The sequence below is a fragment of the Boleophthalmus pectinirostris genome, unplaced genomic scaffold (genome assembly GCF_026225935.1).
Source record: "Boleophthalmus pectinirostris isolate CB_2022bp ecotype Guang Dong unplaced genomic scaffold, ASM2622593v1 HiC_scaffold_4, whole genome shotgun sequence".
Lineage (NCBI taxonomy): Eukaryota > Metazoa > Chordata > Actinopteri > Gobiiformes > Gobiidae > Boleophthalmus > Boleophthalmus pectinirostris.
The window spans coordinates 10,556,179-10,580,408 of NW_026571353.1; the positions used below are offsets into that span (position 1 = coordinate 10,556,179).

The following is a 24,230-nucleotide window of genomic DNA, read 5'->3' on the forward strand; positions in this document are numbered from 1 at the left end:
ACTTTTTTCTCACGCTTTGAACACTGCAGCTAATAAAACGATGCAGCTAATATATGGACGGATTCTTTGTTTGGCACATTGTCCATTCTTATATATGGTCGGATACGCACAGCCTGAGTGCAGAAAACACCGCTGTCTGTGCGGCTAACACATGGATCTACGGTTAACATGAAGTTGCTACAGTGGCTTGCGATATTGTCAGCTCACTCAAAAAGTTTATTGCCGTGTGATAAAATAAGTTATGATGCTAAATTAACATTAGTGAGGGGGATACGTCTTACCTGTATGTGTAAATGATGAGAAGAAACGTCTCAAACTTCAGTAACCGCACTTCCACTCATACCTGATTGATAGAACCAGCCCTGCCCCCGAGAGTGCCTGAAATCTGCTGAAATCCTACAAGACACTGACATGATACAGACAGGACAGTGGCTCTTTCTGCAGGAGACATGCGCAGTAGATCTCGTGGAGAGACGGGGGTGATGACCCGAGGAAGATGCTTATTTTGCGCTTCAATCATACACCCTCCTCATGGAAAACACACGAAGAAATGCAGATGATGCAGCTTTTAAGTTAACGGCAATTGATGTGGCTGTGGAAGAAGGAAACAGAGCTGCTGCACATGAGCTCAGCATCAATGAATCGATGGTGAGACTTTGGCGACTGCAGAGTGACGAACTGACAAAGTAAAAAGACGACAAAAGCTTTCAGAGGCGATAAAAGCAGACGGCCTGAACTTGAAAATGTTCTTGAAGACGTCGACACCTGCGGCTTATATTCAGGTGTGGCCTATATGTGTACAATTTAAAATTTTGTTAAAATTAGTTGATGCCGCTTATATTCAGGTATTCATACTCTATAGTCCGGAAAATATGGTACATGAAGAACTGTTTGTAAGCACTTTAAAATCTTAGTTCTTCAGTTTATGACAAAACCAAAGTCTTATGAAGCCATTTTAAAAGAAAAAAGTAGCATGTTCAAAATTTTGTTAGCCTCCACAAAACATTGCAATAAATATCGTTACTGTGAGATGCATATCGTGAAAATATCGTGTTGAGATATTTGGAAATCGTTACATCCCTATGTGCTCATGGTTCAGAATCTGATACAGGCCCTTTTAAATGTCTTTTATGTGTTGATGTGGGTTTTGCTCTTCTTACTTCTGTCCATAGAAGTAGTTTAAAGAATTGGCGATTCTAAAATACACATGATGCATTTGTAAGTAGTTCAGTTGTACCCACCTTTGGCCCAGAGTTCCTGCACGAGGTTTCGGTCACCTGCAAAACCAGAAAAGACACCTGGTCAAATACGGCATAATTATATAAAGGTAGATGTACAAGTACAAATAAAATAACGGAACAGTGCAAAGATGATGACTGCGATGGAGATTTCATTTAGAATACTGCGTGGGTTGAACATCACATCAGTTTTGTGAGGTTGTAGTGTACTGTTTTGTATCATGCTTTTGTATATTTATGGAGAATTGCCGTGTGGGAGCATGGAGGACAAAGGCTTGCGGGCTGAGCGCTGGACAGAATCGTACTACAAACTTTAGAGTATGACAGTGAATACAAATTCTCAAATTTTACATTAAATTTGGTGGAATAATATTTGTTGTAAATATAAATGATAGTTTTACACAAATCAAGAAGCAATTTGTGAAGAAAAGTAGAGAAACGACAACATCAAACTAGGGAGAATTCTGTCCAAAAGTTCAGCTCATTTTACACATAAGATTTTTTTTTCTTATACTTGAAACATGAATTCAACAAAATAAAGGTGTTTTGTTATATTGTATTTGTCAGATGATAAGTTCTGCGTACAGGAGAAGAGTTTTGCTAGCTAACACTTATGGAATTCCTTAGTGTGATGTCATGATTTCCTAGCCTGATTCATCAGCCGGTTTCACTTCGTACAAACCATCTGACCTTGCAGTGTTAGAATTTGTTCCCTTGACGCTAAGCGGGTACTTTTTATCACTTAACCAATCTCTGCTATTTGTTCGTGATGTATGTAATGCGCCACTAACGGGGATAACTGGTATATTAAGCTTTTCCAAAATCTCGTAAGAAGAAGGGCAATAACATCTTTCCCCTTGATAAAATTCACCACACATTCTCTTTGTTCCAGCTTTAAATCCTCGATCTCTGGAATCATTGACAACACTGAATGTATGACTCTTCGTTGATTGGCTGGTGCTCGAACTTGCACTTCCGGGGTTCTTGCAAAGCGTCTAGCGTATTCCAATTCCTGACCTAGTTGCTGGAGAGAAATGAAATTGAGCAGTCACCTGGTGGCACCAGCCTGGCTAACGATTTCCAACCGGAAAGTAAAAAATTAACCCCAATATATTAAAACAAGTGCAAATCACGATTTTAACTGTGTTTTAGTGAAATAAGCAGTCTAACCTATCATAGGCACTTTAAGTAGGGTCTGAATAGAGCTTGGGAGAGATCGCTAGATTACTTAAACATGCATGGATGACCTCTTCCAGAGAAAGCTCCAAAAGTCCTATTTCTATACTAGGGCTGAACGAGTTTAAGAAAAAATTTGATGATTTGACGCTGCACTGTTTGCGCACATTTGTTTACGTTTTACAGAAACAAAACTTAAAACCACATGGCTCATTTGCATAAACTATACACACTGAAAAAACAGCTCGCTCCTTGTGCCCTGTTGCGGTCAGCTTCTGTCGTACTAAAGGACACGACTCAGTGAATATGAGTGTTCTTTCTGTGACAAAGGATGTGCTGATGATGGTGAGTCTGTTCTGTGCGTATATCGCGTTGGAGATGGTTCATGTTAAACTTTACATGAATGCCAGGTTTAAATCCTCGCCTCCTAGCGTTGAGGTGGTGAATTACTTCGTGGCGCATACAGTTCGACGCAGACCCATAAATCAAAAACAACGGTGACAAGGTGACGGCTACAGTGTGCATTGAGTCGACACAGAACTATACTTCGCCTTTAAAATTGGGCTTTTAGGAGCGCTGCAAAAAAACGCGGCTTTGATGCTCCCAAAAACGTGTTGTCTAAGATCGCGATTTTCGGTCCAAAATGATAATATTAGTATAGAATAGAGCTGAACCATCTAAGATTTTTGCCTTTACCACATAGTTAGAAAAAAAATACTTTGCCTTCTATCAGCTCTTTTCTTGACCACAGTATATAAATAAACCACGTATTTTTAGCTTGATACACTGAAAACTGCCTGTCACCATAAGCATTTCCAAATGACATAAGACAAATTGCTTTATTGTTACGGGAAAGCTGAGACCTGTTTACGCCAATTCCACAAACATACTATACCACTGTAGATTAACTGAGAATTATTTGCTCTGTGGAGGGAGTCAATACATAAATAGGAAGAAAAATGAGCCCTATTCAACCTGTAATTCCCATACTCGTCACCTCCGTAATCCAGCCATTTGTTACGAAACTCTACCGCACCTAATATTCGAACCTGTGGCTTCCCCCGTAACACAGCTGTGAATGACACCACTGAAATTACGGAGTGGGGGGGGGAGTATTTATAATATTTTTTGCCAGAGTTTGCAAGTGTTTCATCCTTATTGCTCAAATGAAGGCTTTTAATATGGTGGCATTCAGTCTTATCGCGCTCTCTCCCTACACTTGATGGAATTTGCCTCTGCACAATGCTTCGGAAAATACACTTCAAAGGCTAAAAAGACGCATCTAATCTGCCCCACTCTGCGCACTGCAAATTTGGTGTGATAATAAGATCCAGCCTTCCCAAGCGTTCTTAGGGATCTGAACCGGGGATGAGAATTTCATCTTTTCTCAGTGTGGCGTTGGGGGTAGAGGGGGCAGGGCAAAATGGAGAGGAGGAAATGTCGGAAAGAGCAGCGCAGTGTATATGGCATATCTGTGGAGCCCGTCCTTATGTAAAAGCCCTATTTTACACTTTTATTCTACACGCACGCAGGGTGGGGAGGGGGACCGGGAGGGGGGGGTGGCCACTGACAGCAGCACAGTGACCTAGTTTCCTTGTGCCCCAGAAAGATCAAGCATGACTCCCTCAAAAGTGCTATGGGCAGAAAACCTGGTTCAGCGCGTTCAGTTAGCCAGGCCAGTGCACATTAGTAAGAGCTAACCCGACCATTGTGAAGTACGCAAGTCATTTGGCTAATCTGTGGTGCGTTCGGTGGATTTAACAGTACGCCAAAGCGGAAATAGGACGTATATCGGTGCTCACAATCCTATATGTTAGAATTCCCTGATGATTTGGTGTTGATTTTTTTCCCCTATCCCAGTGTGCCATTTTCATTCACAGACACATCTGATGCACAAAGACACATCTGAGTGCATTAGATGTTGAACGGCTGAAATGGAAACAGAAAAGCATTATAGCTAAAGAAGCAACTGCATGTTTGCAAAATCATCCTGGAAAATACATCATATTATACTCTAGATAAATACAGTGTGCATATGTTATTTTATGAACTTTACAACATCTTTTTCTTTTCAAGGGCCTTACAGATTTTAAATATCGTGCTGGATGGTGCTGTAGCGGCTTAAGGCGATGCACTTATGAGGCTGTTGCCACCATAACTGTTTTCTGAATCTCCCTACAGCTGTCTCCCCAAATCATGCTATAGTTGTCCTTGGGCAAGATTTTCTATTCTGGTTTCCATAAAAAATATTTAATCCAATCTCATTTTTAAGATGGAAAATGTCACCCGTCAAAATCAGTCTGAACCAAAGTACAATCGATGAAATCAAAGTTAAGAACAAAACCCACATACTTCAGCTGTATAGAAGTTTTATTTTCAAAGGCCTCAGTATAACGTTCAATGCACACCAAAAGGCTTTTACCAATCATATGCCTCAAATAACAAATATAACATGCACCCCCTGCCCAGTTTTACCACTCATGTGCCCCATTAAAGCTCAGCTGTGGATTGTGAATACTTAAGTGAATATTACTCGTAGCTCTGCAGTAGTTTAAGCAGAGTTTACAGCCATGCTTCAGAGTTTCATAGTAATGTTGAAGCAATCAGACAAACGTCATTGTGAAACTTTCAGGAATGTCAGTATAGGTTGACGTTTGCACACTGAACGTGACACAATGCATGTTTATACAACAGATGCCCTTCCTGTCACATGAACAATCATAAAATGGACAGATAATATTGCAACAGCAAATGTCCTTGATCCATCTACACCCTGTGTCAGTGGGAGTGGATTTCTCTTTCACTGTGGTTCTCCTTGAGGTTTCTCTTTTTCCAACAGTTGTTCTGTGTAAAAAAGAAGGGGGTGCCCTGGGGTTTTCCATTTGCTTGCTTGTTGCTGTGAATGTCAGTCTTCTTGTCATTCATTGACCAATGATTAATTATTAAATCAACTTGGGTTATTCAAACATAAACTGAAGTACAATACTGTATATATTTACTGTACACCAGGGCTTCCATTCTCCAGAGTCCTCAGAGGAAGGATATAGATCATATACAGGCTGAAAGTGCCGCAGGTGAAGCCTAGTTTTCAGAGAGGGCAGGTTGAGGACATCATAGGCACAGCCACCTGGACATACTGCAACACACCCCTCCCCACCTCAAACTCTTCCCTCACCACCTCAAACTCACCCCCCCATCCCGAAGTGTCCCAGCTCCCTGCGCCCTACATACCCCGCCACACCCCCCGCAGGTTATCGGCCCGCACCGGGAAGGTTAGGGATGGAGATGCTATCACGGGCCGCGCATTAGCACAACAAAGAGGTGTTTGAGAGAGAAGCCCGCCAGGATAATTAGCTGATCCAAACCCAGATGCCTTGTTCGATATGAATCATGCAAATGTGAAGACGACATGGTGCTGGCTGTTACAGGGGAGGAGACTCGATTATATACATGGACATACGAACAAACAAAACACCATCAAATTATGCTTTCATCTACAAACTTATAACAAGCGTGATGGAACTTTGCCTTTCAAGAAACTGAAGGGGAGTAACTTTGAAAGAGAGACTACTTGGACATCCTTTTACTTTTGCAGTTGCAGGTGCACTATGTAACTTTCTGGCTGGAGAGCCTTCACTTGTTTGGTTTTATGGATAAGTCATTGCTCTGCCTGGAATGTTCCACAGTATGACATTAAACAGCTCTACCTTACATTTATTAAATCACAGGTGGTTTTATTACTCAAAAAATATAGAGGGCAGTTTTGTAGTTTCAATAGAAGCCAAAGGGAAACCTCTGAAACAAACTAAAACTACAGGCTGATGCAGTTGGGGATTTGAAGGACGTTATTTTAAGACTATTTTAGGAGAACTAAAAAAGATACATTTTTGGGGGGGAAATCTGACTTCTACCAGAATGACTTTTGGATTTCACTCAAGCCTCTATCAATTACTAAACAATATACTATCAATAATAGTTATTTTCTTCTATATTAGACATAGACAGTAGCTCTACTACTCTATACTAAGAAATCAGCTGGAAAGTCCTTCTAGCTGGAAGGTCCCCAAGCTGGAAAGTCCCCCTGAATTGTACCCTTTATGAAACTATGTTAGTTCATCTTTATACCTATAAATAAAAAATAAAAAACATATTTTTTTTCATATATATATATATATATATATATATATATATATATATATATATATATATATATATATAATATATATATATATATATATATATATATATATATATATAGTATTAATTACACACACAAGTCACAGTTTATCTCAACACATTTGTTCATGTTGAGCATAAGCAAGTATTCTGATTTGGGAAGTATGAGGACCCTGCTTTTATCCCCTGTTGTATGACATGACACTTAACATGAGTTGATTATGTTCATGGCAGCAGGTAAGGAAATAATTCATATTTCTTCCAAAATCAACCGTTACAAGCGCTATAGGACATGAGGAACAAGAAAAAACAATATTTCAAATACGATTTCCTAGTAAACATCTGCGAGCAAATGAGGATTATATTGATATTACGCACTGAAAAAATGTGTGCCACTATGGAAAAATCGGTAAAATGACATAAACAAGGCCGGACATTTGGTCTCGCTACATTCACATTTCATTTTATTATGATACAGAATGCTGATTTTCTAACTCAATACATCACAGTGAGTGACACGGCCGACTAAAGGCCGGTAAGAACGTCCTCCCTCTCCTGGGCACAGCAGTTACTCGTGTGCTGCCCAAGACAAGAGGGTCCCAGGAGGGAGCAGGGGGACATTTCCATCGAGAGATTGGGACGATCAAGCTGGGACTTTCAAGCCAGGGGGACGCTCAAGCCGATATTCGTATACTATAATAACAAAGAGCAAAAATGTCAGTGGTAATAATAAATAAAAAATAAGTAGCAAAAATAGCAAGAGACTGGTGTTAAATAAGGCATAATTATACTGTATTTTAAAGCTCTTTGTCTGTATCCAAAGTCCAACTGATCCAGGAGGTACTCAAACACTGGCATTGCTGATGTTCAAATGTATTTTCCACAGCCTTCATTGCTTGAATTTGCCAAGGACAGCAGTGTATATAGAGATTGACTGCTCTGGTTTATTTTCATGGCCGATGCTGATAATGATTGTTTAGAGTACAGAACAACTGATGGCCAATAAACTCTGCGGATATTTTTGGGAACGATTTTCGTTTATGTTGCACAAATTATTAGACTTAAAAGGTGCATTGTGTAACTTTTCTGGTGGAGGGATATGTCACTGCTCTGTCTCAAATGTTCCACAGTATGACATTAAACAGCTCCACCTTACATTCATTCAATTACAGGTGGTTTTATAGCTAAAAATACCTACAAAAACAGGCTTTCTGACAGTGAGTGGGGTTGAATCTCCACAGATCTGCCCTCTAATTTGGTCTGATTTGGTCTACATGATAGAAAGGTTTAATGCCATACTGTGAAGCATTCCAGATAAAGCAATAATGTCTCCATGGAGAAAAGAATTTGACGAATCCTCCACCAAAAAAGTTCCAGAAATGCACCTTTAAACTCAGACAAGTTTAAATTCCGTAGGTTAAAGTAACTACCCCAAGCCTTTTTTTTTTTTTTAAGCCACAAACCTATAAGAGGAGCTGTGTAGTCACATTTTGTACAGCTATGTTTTTGTATTAAAGTATTGTGTGTATTTTTTTAGGCAGCAGATTAACCAAAATAAAATATCGGCCTATGCTGGAGATGCATGTATGGCAGGTCTTTATGATTCAGATTATTATTATTATTTTTTTTATTGGATAATAGCCGTTGTAAATAAATATGGTAGTTTTAAACGATCAAGAAGCAATTTTTGAAGAAAAGTTGCAAAAGATGTTGAAAATAGAGAGCTCTATTTTAAGGATATCACACAAGAAACACATTTTTTCGTATGCTTAAATAATTCTTTAAACAAGAATAACGAGTGTGCGTATATTTTTATTGTTAAATAATAATCTCTGTGTACATTAGAGAAGGTTTGGCCCTGTGTACTACGTGGTTGCTAGGTAACAGTTATGGAATTCCCTGTGTGATGTCAGGATTGCCAAAGAGGAAGTAAAATTTTAAACCTAAAATACGACAAAACTGGACTTTTTTTTTTTTTTTTTTTAGTAAAATCTTAAATATAATGATATTAACTGTGTTTTCATCACGTGAGTAGTTCAACCTGTCAGGAACCAGGCCTAGAGTCCAGATGTACAGTATCTCTAATCGTATAAAGCATCAAATGTCAGTGTACATAGTGAAAGAAAACCCAGTGTTGAGCGTGTGCATCTGGTCTTTGCATAGTGCCTGGAAGTGGAGGTAAGTCAAGACCAATAGCTCTCATGCTCACTTATGCTCTGAAATAAGTCTCAGTTAGCAGATGACAAAGTACCTATTTAGCCTCTTTAGGAATGCAGACGTTATGAATCACTTTGAGCAGAGTGTAATACACAGGCCGTAATCCGTCTTTAGAAGTTTAAAAGTCACCAGTTCATTTGATATGGAGAATGTTCTCGAAGGTACGGTGAAATAACCAAAACAAAAACATGCCCAACATTCAATAACAAAACTCGTAAATCCAGCTTTAGTTGGATTTGGTAAAGTGCAGACTGTCTCTAATATGATCATATATTCTCACTGTATAATCCTGGCCTGACTGAAAACAACTTGTGTGATTTATGGGGCCTAAATCAAATAGATTATACTCTTATAGGGACTTATTTATACACCAAGTCACTCTTACGTAAGACACAAACTAGTTAACTACAGCCTTTACAGAAAGAACGTGCTGCTCGTTTTGAGTCCAAACCTGCCATTTAGAAACATTAGTATTTTCCAGCACAAGCTTTTATTGAAACATTTTGTATTTCGCTGTTGTTGTATCTCTTTATTCATAATGTTCATCAAAGCAAACTAGTAGCTACAAATACTGTCCATTAGGGCTGCTACAAGAACACATTTTGAAATGTGATAAACTGCTGAAGAAAATACAGATGATAAGTGATAATACTGAGACTAATTTATGCCATGGACACTATAAGCCAAGAGCAGATTTAAAACGCAAAAACTGTTTCAAATGTATTTGTGAATCCCTCAGTCGTCCAAACAGGATCCATAGCAAAGGAGTAATTCAAATCCATAGCAAAGGGAGGAGCCAACATTGGAACTACTCTGGTGTGTTAGTTTTTAGAGTAGTTTCACTGTAGTTAGCTCCTCCCTTCAGGCAGATATACGGCAGTGTACACCAGCGTTGGACCAGAACTGAACAAGCAGATTAGGTGAGCTGTGAAACGTACTAAAAAAATAAAAAATCTTTGTCTAGTTGACAGGATTGAATTTCTGCTTTGCTATAATTTTAAATGTACAATATTGTTAAAAAAAATCATGAACTGCAGCACCTTTAGGTATTTAATTTGTATCTAATCAGTCATAGAAGTTATTAATTCAACCTTTTAAATGATAAATAGTCACATTTTTATATAGTGCTTTTCCACCTTCAAGGCACTCAAAGCGCTTCACAACAAGAAACCAATCATACACCAGTGTACGCAGACACTGGGGGCAAGTTGGGTTAATTGTCTTGCCCAAGGACACAACGACAGCATTCATCTATGGGAGCTAGAACCAATCTGACCGTTTAACCAACCCACCGTTTTTTTTATTTTTATTTTTAATGTCGAGTAAAGGATTCAAACCGCCAACCTTCTGACCAGTGGACAAACACTCTTACCAGCTGAGCTACTGTCGCTCAAATCTTATCTTGTAGCCAAAAAGTAACCCGAAAATTTCCCAGTATTGGAAGGAAAAGTTAAACACGATAAATATTGACCTCCAGCTTTCACATATTGAACGATAAATTGATATAGAAGGATTATCACAGTACGTCACTTTGTGCTCTACTGCACATGTCTCCTGCAGAAAGAGCCACTGTCCCATGTTGTATCAGGTCAGTTTCTTGTAGGATTTCTGCAGATTTCAGGCTCTCCCGGTGGGCTCGGCTTGTTGTGTCGATCAGGTATAAATGCATGTCCAGCTACTGAAGTTTGAGACATTTCTTCTCGTCATTTACGCACTCACCTGCATTTAACACATACAGGTCATTAAGACGTATCCCACTCACTAATGTTCATTTAGCACCATAGCTCATTTTATCACACGGTTATAAACTGTTTTAGTGCGTTGTCAACATCGCTGGTCAACGTTGCAACTTCATGTTAACTGTACAAACAAATAATCCGTCTATAGTAATTACTGTGACAAGCCTACTGTCCGTAGCTTTGTAAAGTGGTTGAAATCTCGCTCACAGACGGTGCACTGATCAGGAAATACAAATCCAGCATGACACTTTGACCTGTTTTAGATTAAATAAAAAGACATATTTGCTCTTTTCTGCTTTTGTTTCCATGCATCTAATCTGTTTTCACGGAATGGACTATTTGGCAACAGCATCGCTTCTTGCATCAGCTTAACCCACAGTGCGTCGTTCAAACAGTATTAGAGAATGAAGCCTTACGCTTTTGGTTCTCTTTTCTAAATGCTTAATATTTGCTTGCGCTGTAGAAATGATCGATGAAGACTACAGTGCAGGTACAAGCACATAGTAAATGGTGAATGCAGAAATATTGGAGTCTGTTGAAAAGGCGTGCAGATGCGTGGGGCTTGTAATCCAGGTCAGAGTGATCTAATCAGGTGTGAATGAAGGCACTTGGCACAGCTCCAGGCTCCAGCTCCGCCGTCAGCTCTCAGGGCCACAGCACACACAAACGCATATGTTAAAAGTGATAAACACGAACGGACACTTCCACATCAGAGAGGATAGATGCACCGGAGGTTGGTTAAGTAACATGGCAAATCACTAAAGGCAGCAGTAGATATATGAAATAAAGTATAAAACCACAATAAAACATGTAAGTATGTATCTAAGTAAGTAGTGTATGATGAATGGTACATGATGGATATTTTTGAATTTACACAAAAACTATGTCCGTTTTAAACCTAGAGAAACAGCCAAACTGGGCAATTTTTACATTTTTGATCTGATACAAAAATAAGTCCAAATCTATCTCTAATCGTATAGAACGGCAAACCTAAGAAAATATAGCGTTTACATACTGCTTGGAAGTGGAGGTAAGTGAAGACCAAAAGCTCTCATGCTCACTTATGCTCTGAAATAAGGCTCAGTTAACAAACAGATAAATGAAATAAAGTGTAAAACTAAAAAAAAAAAAAAACACATGCACTAAGTAATAGGAATGGGATGATAAATAATACTATTGTTTATCATGATTAAAAGGGTAGACAATAATTGTTCATGGGATATTTCATATAATCGCCAACAAAAATAATTACCATTTTATCACCAGAATGTACAGAAAGACACTACTTATCCTTGAAGTTTTCTTCTATATCAGGGGGTCAAACTCAAATTCAAAGAGGGCCAAAACTAAAAACTGGGACTAAGTTGTGGGTCAAACTATTTATTATTTATTGAAAAATTTCAACAACATCTGCATGTTTACTCTTCCTTCGAGATATGTAATGTTAAACCTTTTCTTAATAAAATAAATGTTTAATAATAGTTTTGCCTAAATATTGAATGCAGAACAAGCATCGTATAAAATAATAACATTTTCAATAAATAATGTCTGTATAGTCTATCTGTAGCCAGCGGGCAGCTCTAATACATATTTGATAATTATATCATGGGCCAAATTTGGCCCCTGGGCCTGAGTTTGACATGTCTGTTCTAAATCGTTGTTTTCACTCATAACAAAGTACAATTCTATAACAGTCATTTAAATGTGGAACTCATAATATTAAAAGTATAATTAATCATATGCATTTTCATAACATTTTTAAACTGTCAGCATCTTTAATAATTATCAGGATATAATCGTTAATCACACATTTCAATACTGTCCCATGCCTACTAAGTAATAACTATGATGAATGCTGAAATGTGATATTCTTTTTCTGCAAAGTACCCACATGAAAGTGAATCTTACAATAAAACAGTCATTTTAGTTTAATCTTCTTGTGCACTGTTAATATTTGTAAATCTCTTCTAATCATTTGATATAATGTAGTATTATGTTAGTAAAGCAAGTGGTAGGCTATTCATATACTAATCAATGTCGCTCTCATAGCACACCGCACTTGTGTTGTTGGGCAATACACTTCTTTAACTCCTGCTACCTTCAGTATTTGCATATATGATTAATGAAGTGTTTGCAGATGTAAAGGATTTTGATATTAGAAAGACGCTTTATGAATGTAACATTTACCCTGCAAACTATCCATTAAAGAAAAGGGCTGTTTCAAACTATAAAATCTCCTTTCACAGTTTTACTATAAAGCCTTTTAAATCCTGAATTCCCCTCTTCTTCATTGCGTTGCCCTTCCCACCGCCAATCCTTCAAAGTCCTATAAAAAAGGCACAAAACTCAGCAATAATTTTTCTCTCTCTTTTCCTGCACGGTGTCACCATAACTCCACCCAGACATCGCAAGCCATTCAACAGAGGGGCTCCCATAGTTTCAATGGTCTGAGCTCTGGTCCAATCACGGCGCAGCCCCCCTGTAAAGTTCCCGGGCTCCCGTCCAATGGCGCGCCTCCTCTCACCGTCATGTGACTCCTGTGTGCCTCCTGTCCGTCAACTGCCTCATATATAGTGCATGCGGGGAAATGTGGAGCAGCTCAATAACTTCCAACGTCCAGACTTTTGTGTTGGAGGGAGGTGTGGGAATGTGTTTATCAGCCGGAGCGCAGAAGGATAGAGAGAGAGAGAGGGAGAGGGACGAAGAAGAAGGGAGGGAGGGGGTGAAGAGAGGAGAGGAGAGGAGAAGAAGAGCTCAGGCAAGGCAAAGCGAGGCAAGGCGAGGGAGGGAGTGAAGGGAGAGAGGAGAGAGAGGAGGAGGGGGGGTGCTGGAGATTTGTAAGGCACTTGTATTTGCAAACTACTGGCTGAGTTCCCACTAGAGGCAGAGACTGTGTCAGAAGTGTGTCGTGTCTGGGGGAGAGAGACAGACAGACAGACAGACAGACGAGAGAGGAGCAGCCAGTTCAACTCAAAAACGACAGCAACTTTTGACTCGCGCCGTGCTCCGCTTCGGCTTCTCCTTTCTGATCTGCGCTTGGAAGCTTTGGAAAGAAACACGGGTGATTTCTCGCTGCCAGCATTCAAAGTTGTGGTAAGTATTAAAGCACTGATATATTGCTTCCTTTGGTAGTTTCGGTTAACACTTGCGAAAACTGTTACCAAAAATTGTGGAAGTTATCTCAATGATCTCCTGTTCTGTATTCTGACTTGCTTGTCTATTAAAAGAGTCTACGCAATGTGTGGGAGAGTTTTGAAAAAAAGCGCAGGACGATTGAGACGATTGTGCGATCCGGACAAAGTGTGCCAAGTGTGAAAAGAGTGTGCGTGCCTGGGTGCGAAGTTTTTTTTTTTCTCTCGCTCCTCTTGCTGTGTGGGAATGCTGACTGCGGTAGCCGGTAGCGATGTTTGACTGGGAGGAACTAAGCCAGACAGTAGACAAAAGCGAGGAGGCTAGTCCAGACAGCGCAGGTCAGCTATTAGGGGTTTGGAGCGCCGGGGACAGGTCAGCCAGCTGCTGCTCCGGGACGCCAGGCCGGGGAGGGGGGGCGCAGAGAGGGCCAAGAGGGGATACCCCGCCTTTTGGCATTATAGAGGTTATGGAGTTGCGTTCTTGGGGTTAAGGGTGACCACGCTCCGCTTGGCTCCCCCACCTTTTTCAAACGCCTTCACCTTGCGGGTTGAACTGGCTAAAAATATCCCCCATAAGAAAGTCTGTGAAAATGCTGCAAAGGAATGGTAATTGGTAGGTAGTGTTAAATATAGACGAAAGAGGAAGGCGTAAAAAGTAACTGTAATTTTCACAGAGGTTAGTTGTTTTCTATTCCTCTTTCTTGCATGGAGATTGCGTGGGGAAAGGAAGGGGGAAGGAGGGAGGGGGGGGGTCACTGTGTTTGGGGTGCATTTAGTTTGACAGGAAATACTGGCTATCCCATCTATTTGTGTGTCTATGCGTGTGCACATCCTGGTTCTGTCTTTTGTCCCAAAGCTCTTAATCCACTGCAAAAAGCTGCGTGCGTGCGTGAGGGACTAGCAACAAACCGAGAAAAACATCGGGCCGGGATCACAGATGTACGCTACTGCTGTTTGGTATAGGCAACCCCCACCCTCCCCTCAATCCCATATTTGTCTCACACTTCAAAAACAAAACAGGAAAAAAAAAACATGTTTGCGGGCTATAGAAAGGCTTAACGCTAACTCCAAGTATGACAAACAACCGCCCTGACAAATAGAGTTGATTGGGGAGCGTTGGCTGGCTTTGCTTGGCAGTGACGATGGAAGTGATCTTTTGAAGATTGGGGAACTGAGAAGTGGCTTTTGAAATTGGGATAAAAATAACTCCCGCGCAAACAGGAGCAAGTCACAGCTTAAAATATGGAGAACATGGACTCGGAATCCAAAAGTGTGTGCGTGTTTGTGCAATCTAAGAATCGTACAGACTGGAAGCTGCCCTGTGAAATGCCTGGACGAGTTGAGTCTTGTTAAGACGATAGACATCTCGGCCCTCATAGCCGGCTGGGGCTTTTTAAGTCATACACTCCATAACCCCGGAGCAAGATCAACGGAGTCTTTGAGTTCACTGGCCGCTGAAAATGCAGGCCTCTCAAATATGCAGTCCACAATAAGAGTAAAGGGAAAGCAGCTCCAAGTCCTCGTTTGACACAGTAATTTGACAAAGTGTGAAGAGGTTTCTCAATAGGGTTAGGCCTAAAATTACAGAAAAGAATTTTAAAGTCTTGACTGATCATAGGACACCTCATGGTACGAACATCTACTTAACTAGGATGATTCATGGAAGTCAAATATATAATTTCAAAGTTGTAAAGCATTTTGATAGGAACTTGTTGATGAGGCAGCAGTCAGCTGTTTTGACTGGCCTGCGCAGTGAAGTCAGCGTTGTATAAGTGGCTTCATTGACCCCCCCTCTTTTCCCTTCCCCTCCTCTTCCCCCGGTTCAGTATGGCCTCAGCTCTCCCTTGGACTTTGCCTTTTTCGCTGATCTATAAGCCAGTAGTCCGTGCCCTTATTTTGCACCGTCCCATGCGGGCTGCTGTGTGTGTACCTGGATTTGAATAGAAACCAGACAGGCGCACTCCCCCTCCGCCTCCCCCCTCCTGTCACCACTCCCGCGTGGGACAATGAGGATTTGTTAGCGCTCAGCCCGCGAGCCCTGGCTGACACAAAGCGCGCACTGCCCCTCTACCCTCCGCCAGCAGACCCCGGCGCTTGGGAGTGCGGTCGAGGTGCAGGCGGGCCCGGCAACCAGCAGGGGGGCCCCCCGAGTTGGGTTATGGGACGGGTGAGAGACGGAGAGAGACAGAGTCGGGGTGGTGTTGGGTGGTTGGGGGCAGTTTGCAAGGGTGGGGATTAACCAGACAAGAGCTGCGGGATGGGGGAGGGGAGCCTGCTTGAAACCAACAGGAAATTACTCCCTTTGATGAGGCAGAGGCAGATTCGCACAGGCTAAACTCCTCCGGGCCGTAAAAGAAGAAAAAAAAAACCTGTTTGAGCACAAATTGTCAAAACACTTCAAGGCTTCCCCATGTGTCACTTCCCTCTGGCTACGATGCAGTTGTAAAGTCCGTACAGAGGTGCTAAGCAAACACTAGCAAAACTTTACTTTCCGCTGGTGCATCTCCCCTCCTCCTCCTCCTCGCGCTCAGACGCCCGGCCCCTCACCATGTCATGGGAATCCTATTAAGAGGAGCGTCCATCCGACCCATTTTCACCCGCTCAAAAAAGGGAAAAAAATCATAGCTCCCACCATTTCTCCATATTGCGGCGAAGCCACAGACACAGCATTTATATTTAGCCGTCTGCATGAATATTTCAAAGCCCAAAAGGGTGTGGAAAAAACATTGTAAATATATACTGGCTGTTACATCAAAGGGAGACGCCAGAGACAGGGAGATAGAACAAGGTGTTAAATATGGATTTTGCACACTTGGACTAAATTATATTTGTATAGTAGCAGATTGTTTTTTTCTTTTAATTTTTGGTGATGCTGATCTACAGCCAAATAAGTCAAACTTTTCTGGCATGATTTCTGACAACAAAATTTATAATATTCAAGCTCCATTAAACGTAAAAATTGCTGCACCTGCAAGTTTAGACTTCCACAACCCTGTTCTAAAATGCATTTGTGTAGCTGTTAATATTTGGGTGTTCTCTCAAACGTTCCTAGTTCTGTTTTTGTTCCATTTTTCACAAACACAACATTTGTCAGAAAAAATCGTAATGTTTTCTTTCAGCTCTAGTTCACTTGCCTTTTTTACTAACAACTCAGTGATGACTCAATTCACAATCTCGCTGATGTTTGGAAGCAAACTGCGATGCCTGCGAGTGAGTTTGTTGCTGTCATGGCGTGGTGTGGTGCTGTGTGCAGTGAAACGCTAATGTAATGTGTGCTCAGTGAATAACAGGGTCGATTAGGGAGCCTCGTCTGGCCCGGTCCACGGTAGATTATAACAAGGCCGAGCGCATAGAGGCCGCGGGCTGGACGTCTGGCGCTCTGACCCACATTGCTATGATGTGCACGTCACTTCCTATTACGGACCAAAGCACTGGACACTGCCGTCAGCTGAGAAGGAGAGATAGAGAAAAAAAATAGAGGGAGAGAGGGAGCATCTTCATCTGCATACCCTCCCCGCTGGCCAGGCCCCGATTCGGTACAACCTCACGCGGCCGTGCGCCAAGCTCGGTCCGTCCATCGCTTAAATAGCCAGAGGAAGAGTTGCGTGAGTCAAGAGCTCGGGGTGCGTGTGGGCTATAGCTCTATGTTGTTGACCTTCATGTTAATATGCAGGCTTTGGCATGTCAAGTCCAATAAGTAAAGCTTGTGATGTCCGCTTTTATTTTTAGGCGAAAGTGGCGAGGGGCTAAATTAAAATCCAACTTTCAAGGCTGGCCAAAATAAACATCTCAAACTAACATGTACTTTTCATAATGTCGCCACAAAGGTTTCCGTAGGATTTTAATACCAACTTTTGTAAGAAAGTAAATCCATGAAAGTTAAGTGGCCATGATGTTGACCGGCTTGATTCCTGCCTTCAAAGTCGCCCTTTCTTCTCAGTTGACCTCAAACTTTTAAACCGTTTGACAGAACATTTACAAAACATAATCTGGAGTTTGATCTCTCAGTGTAGCGTTTCAACTGGGACTTTTGAGTGGAATAAGAATTGCCCATTGGCCTTTGGTGCCATGCTTTTTTTGTACACACAGCCCTTGATGGTGGCTGTGCAGCTGGTTGACAGAGACAAGTCTGTTTGCAGCCTGCCCGAATGATAATTGGCAGCTACGGAGTGAAAAGCGGGCTCAGCAACAGATAAGGGCCGCGTGGAAAGCTCTATAATCAGCGCGGATTAGCAAATGATAAATCACGGGTTCACACAAGTATGCTGTCACTGCGGAAGAGCCGTTGAGAGGTAGAAGGCAGATATGGGGAGACTCGTATAAAGAACATGAGAGAGGGAAGAGCTGCAAAGATGTGGATGTTTTTGCTGTAATTCAAAAGAAAAAAAAACACAATAATACCTTCTAGCAGGTCAGCAGGAGAGAGGCAGGCTGAGAGGGGGGAATGAAAAGACGGGAGAAATTAAAAGCTCTGCCAACACTCCAGATAATACAATCTTCTGCCTGTCAGATTACCTTCTTTAATCCAAGAAGGTTTAACGCCTCTTAGAAAACTGAAAAGAGACATGAATTCAGCAGAGATTTTCTTCAGCCGGAGTGGAGGAAGGTGCCGGGGAGGAGAGTTAAGTCTCTGAGCAACTCTTCCAAAGCACTGGCCTCGACAAACTCTCGCTGCGCAGTCGTCAAAGTGCATTGCAGAGGATTTGAGAGAAACCGCCGCAATGTTACGCTTCAACCTCGCCGAGTTCTGACGCAGTTGCAGTGTTCTTTACAGTACAAAACCGCGATTTGGGCGAAGAAAGGCAAAACAAACCTGAAATCTAAGCAATTCAACGTACAGTAGAATGGGGGGAAAAAAAAAAAAAAACGACAAGCTTAACTTAATCTTAACCGAAGCTGATCAGGTCAGCGAAGCACAAAGCATGGCACGGCGCATTAAGGACACAGTGTACCCTCCGACATGCTCCCCTACTGCAGCGGGTCGCCAGCCTTTGTGATGTTTGTCACCCAAAAAATACGGGCTAATGTAGCTTTATGCAAACAGAACAGCGCGGTACATGGAAAACAGCGGGGGCTTGTGGGTGTGCGTGCTGCATGGCGCTAACTCAGCTAGCATTAAAGCTAAGCATGCAAAGAACACATGTCGCCCTATATTTGTAAGAATCAAACAATAAAATAACCAAAAACGATTTTCTTAGGTGACATTCACTATGTTTTTTTGGCTTTTTTTTTACCCACAATGTAAATGCTGAGAAATCATAGGCTACAGACTTGAAAGAAAACTAAATATTTTCAATACATAATGAAGTTAAAACTCGACAAATCTTATATCCTCACAAAACTGCAAACCTAGTCTCTATTATGTGTAGGTAGTCAAAAATATATATATAAAAAAAATCTTAACACAGCTGTATGGTCATATCGGCCACTTCCACTCTTGGATAGATTGCAGCATAATTCTGTAAGGCCTGCAATGCGAAAAAGGCACGATGAGTATCCAGGTCATTGCCATGCCTTCTCTCCCACTGGCTCCCGCTGATAACAAATACATGAAATCAGTACTAGCGCTTGAGACTTTTTTTTCCCCTCCTTTTGCCATTTCAAAATCTGTCAGGCCTCCACGCTTTGTTAGTGTCGTGTGGTTGGCGAGCGCTGGTCTTTGGTTTTTTAAGATCATAATCAGAATAATGGTCTTTCACCTCCTGCTGAGTCGAAGCGAAGATCGTTTAAGAACCAGGGAGTTTCTCGATATCGCTGCGCGGCGTTGACCCGGTATTAAAGCATCTCTATCAACCCTTCTCTTTCGGGGGTTATATTTGTTTGTGTTTGGCGAGATAATAGCGTTTCTATTTAGTGGCTTAATTAAGATTCGTATTTTGAGAATTATGAAATCTCGTCAAAGCTTGCGGATTTTGAGGGTTGCTACTTTCGACAATGGCGGCGTTCAAAAGAGGCCCGCTAGCCTGACCTGGGGATAAAGTCTGTTGAAGATAACGAGTGGCAGCAGGCTGGGGAAGAAATGTCACGCTTAAATCCAGAAGACAAGCACAAAGAGGTTTCTCATCTCGCTTTGTTAGGAGATCCTCCCGAAACTCAAAGGTAGCAAGAGAGAGAGAGAGAGAGAGAGAAGAGAGTAGAGGAGACTACGCCATACGGGATACATATTCATCAGCTTTCCCCGATTCGAAAATGAGCCCACAAAGCTTTGGGTAAAAGAGCAGGGGAGCGCGACATACAGTGCGAGGAGAGATATGAAGTCGGAGAACCAGCCCGACGTGGTGTAATCAAATGCTTCGACTCCCAGTTCAAAGGGCTGCGGATGGGAAAGAATAGACATCGCGAAAGGCAAAGACAGTGCAGGCATGTCAATCAATGCTGGAATAACAGGGGTAAGGGTTCACACAATAAAACTGGGAGGCAAGAGGCATTCACCGAGAAAGCTAAGGTAGATAGATGTGTCATAGGAAATAGTAAGTTGGCATCAGAAAGGATCAGGGGTGTGTTGCTGGCAGAGATGGTATTTGGGGAAACAAAGAAAAGGTCTATTAATATCTTGAAAAAATGTGGAGAAAAAAAAGTGGAAAGGCTGCTCTGAAAATAGTTCAAAACTCGGGTGGATTGCTCGGTTTTGATTGGTTGGATCTGATGCAGTAAAATTCTGCTTAGTGGCATACAGCTATAAAGCTATGTTTAACTGTTTTTACAATAAACAAAAAAATGACCATCATGACAAACTGCGAACTGGCCGATGAGAGTTTTTCACGTGCTAAGCAACAATTACAAAGCAGTGGAGTCAACTCAAGAACTCAAGATTACACAGAGTTCTTAAAAATAGATGATGACGTAAGAAGAAGATATCCAGAATCCACAACCATAAAATTTGAATTCGCCTTGTTTGTCAAAAATAACACAATTGCACCATTTTTACGCAACGAAACCCCAAAAGAAACCCAAGTGCTAAACCAAACATGTCCAATTGCTAATGCACTGGAAAACACAGTCTGTCATCAATGCGAAGTCAGGACACTGGTGGTTTAGGGCGGGCTCCAGGGGGTACAGACAACCTGGCAGCGGACAACAGTAGCTGGCCCGACCCGAAGTGAAGGTTGCAATGGGAGCCGCTGGAGTCTTGGCAGGGCCCGGGTGGCACGTGGAGGAGGGTGTTTCCGAAAAGACACTGGCACGGGGCCTAAGGGAGTCTCCACTCTCAGGCTGACTGTTCGGTTCTGCCCGCATGACTGCTGAGTGGCTCCCAAAAGTTCTACTCAACCCTGACATACAAAATAATTACTACATGTAGTGTCTTGTTAGACTTAGATAAACTTTATAGCAAAAATAGCAACATACTGGTGTCAAATAAGATGTAAAACAAGTCTAAGTAAAATAAAATGAAGAAATAAAGTATAAGATATGGGATTATCTGTTACAGGCGTGGATTCTAGACTCCGAGATCGAACTTTTGAGGAGGGAACATTTCTGAAACTTGTTCTATAGCCTTGAAATAAGTGTGGTTAAAAGTGCTGCCTGTCTCGCCTGAGGTTTATAAGTCCGTTGGTTGAATTATATCCTATTCTAATCATTTCATTCCATAAATAGACCAGTATTCTTGCTTCTCAATTATATCTCTGCCATTTAAGTACTTCCACATATCATTATAAACTCCATTATATCATGGGCCAGCCACTTTACCAAGTTTGACAACAAGCAGAGCGGTTTGACAGCTGAATATGACAGCGTGCGACCCCGCTGCATGGCTAAATCTCATTAGAAACTCAATTGGGGACGATATTAAAACGTCCAAAGTGACTAAAAGCTTATTTTGTGAGTGACATAGCAATTAAGGCATATTTGTTGAATTTGATAGCGTTTGCCCACAGAGGCTCGCTAGCAGCTTGGCCGATTTTACCGATCTAATCTCTTCCATTAGGAGGCGAGCATTGGAGCCAGAGGATTGTATAATAATAATAATAATAACTGAAGAGGCGTGATGGAACAGGAATACAGTGTGTGTGTAGAACAGCGTCAGAGGATGAGTATTTTGAAAAGGCATTTGGGTAATGCTGGGAGTGTCAGGTTAACCAGAACAGTGAGCAAACACGAAGCTATAAAAGACAGGAAACAAGCGGTTTATGAATGAATGAAGATCATTTAAGGTTTAATACTGATGCGAATGCGTACTGACAAAGTTTTCATTTGGATTGTTTTTAAAGATACTCACGATCCACAAAAGCTGATAACTTTTTATTTTGTCAGACCCAAGCCTGAAAAAATATTAGTTTGTTTTTTGATAATGTCTACAAGATAGTTATCTTTTTGAAATCCATACACTTTTTTATTTTATTTGTTTAATTCATGTAAGATGAATATAAAATAATTTGTTTCATACATCAGTGTGAATGAAAAGAACTGAAAGAAGTATAGAAAAGTACTTATACTATATACCTCTGCCCCCTTTCATCCATCAACTTAATATTTGGAAAACTAAAAAATACAATCAAGGCTTAACTTTGTACAATTCTTCCTAGGTTATAAGCAATAAACACTAAGCTCTAAAAGTGAAGTTTTATTGCTAGCCGTGCAACAAGTATGATTAAAAGAAGGGAAAAAAAAGATTATGCAAAAGAACAAGGTCATAAACAAACACTCAGTCCCTATTTACTTAGCGCCAGTGTTACCTAACCATCACGCTGCCACTCAGTCATATCTAACTATGTCAAACTTCTCTGGAAAGTAGCTCTTCGCAGTTTGTGCTTATTCGGCTGTCCTGGAATGGGACCGTCCCGTGTTTCCGTGCAGCATGGCGTCCTGGCTCGGTCCCAGGCAGCGAAGGCAACGCGACTGCAGAGTACACTGTGTGCTACTCATTGTCCGGGCCTGAGGAATGTGCTGACGGAGCAGAGTTCACGTTGGTTCACTCGCACTGTTGCACTCCTCACTTCAGTCAAACGGCCTCGCATGCTCCAACCACATATTTATACATGCTAAATATACACAGGTGGCTTTCATTCATTTGTTTAAGTTTGAGTTTAATATGCGGACGAGTGGTGAGTGTTACATGTAAATCTGCAGCAATGAGACTAGAAACATTATTATTAGAATACATGGAATTAAAACGCAATCCAATGCTGTCCGTAAAAAGTATGTCAGTAGAAACTATGTCAGCAGTTCCACTAATACTGGAAGTTTAACCACACATGTTGTGTAAGGAGTGTTCATTATCGAAATGTTTATTATACTGCGAAAAACAACATTAACAAACAAACATGATTCAGTCTCTCAGGTTACAAAATATTTAGAGGAAAAAAATGTATTTTATTCAAACCAAATTCAGCAATAAAAAGTTGAAAAAGACAAAATCCTTTAAGTTAATCCTCCAATGTTTACCAAAGTTGAAATACAAAAGCTGATGGCTGAAAATTGTTTGTAAAGTAATAATTCGTCAAAAGGAAAGACGTAAAAACTGTAAAAATCTTAATACGTTGGTGAAAAAAGTACATTATCGAATACAAATAAGAACATTGCAGTTTGTTAATGTATATTCGCAAAATATGTACGTTCTCACGAGAAAGAATGCATATTCGTTATCGAAAACACATGACGCTAACCATCACCTAATTGACGTTGTTAAATGTTGCAAAAATGGCTTGCTGTGCGTGGAACTCCTTTTGCAAGATGTGCAAAGTTTCCTATAGGACCACCCAGATGAGTATTGTTACAATCAGGAGACTGGGGCGGAAGTATGCAGCATGTGGGGAGTATAATTCTCATAAAGTTTTCTATGTGCAAGGATGGCGGAAGTCAGATGAAAAAAAAAAATGGGTGGAAAGTCGAGGGGAGGGGTTGATTTTGAAAACGAGAAGGAAAAAAGTCCTTGTGTGTGTCTTAAGGCAGCCAGCCAAATGGTGCTAGAGCCAAAAAGGGAAGCCATTGAAGTCTGAGCCAGAGGGAAAGAAAAAAAAAAAACTATTACTACTTCCCACCTTGTGTGCAAAGCAAAGATGAAAGACGTCAAACAGCAAAATGAATGGAGAAGGTGGGATCATGTCATAGCAAACAAAGGGATAGATTGTAAACTGAAGCCTAACAAAGCTTCGGTGATATGAAAAGATCATAATGTGTGCTGGGGCTTTTTGGATCTTGTTCAGTTACTGCTGGTAAATATGTGAAGCTAATCTATAAATAACAGTTGCATTGTCATAATCTAAAAATAAGAGATGCAAGAATTCAAAGACCTGTCAGTAATTCTCAAATGGAGCAAACTCAATTGAACATGGACTGTGAAGAGATACTTTCAGTCTTAGAATTTATGGATTACAAATTACAATTTAGACTGCAACATCTAAGTATGGCTCCACTTTTAGCTAAACCAGGTCTTCGTCAAAAAAGTACAAATTCTAATTTAAAAAAACTTGTATCAGTTATTTGAAATCAACCCCACATGAAATACTAGCACAGAACAAATTGTCAGATATTCACTTTTTACAAGTTCAACCACCAAAATACACCAACAACTGACTGTTTTTGTGGAACAATTTGTTACAAAAATCTTCCAA

General features: G+C 41.0%; 1 protein-coding gene across 1 annotated transcript in view; it reads right to left on the minus strand.

Annotated features, from left to right (window-relative positions):
- The window catches only part of nr6a1a (nuclear receptor subfamily 6, group A, member 1a), a 153,480-nt gene that overhangs the window by 82,463 nt on the left and 46,787 nt on the right, over positions 1-24,230 (minus strand). Inside the window, exon 3 of the mRNA XM_055162170.1 lies at positions 1,242-1,277. Within this exon, the coding sequence (XP_055018145.1) occupies positions 1,242-1,277 (36 nt within the window). The remainder of the gene's footprint in view (positions 1-1,241; positions 1,278-24,230) is intronic.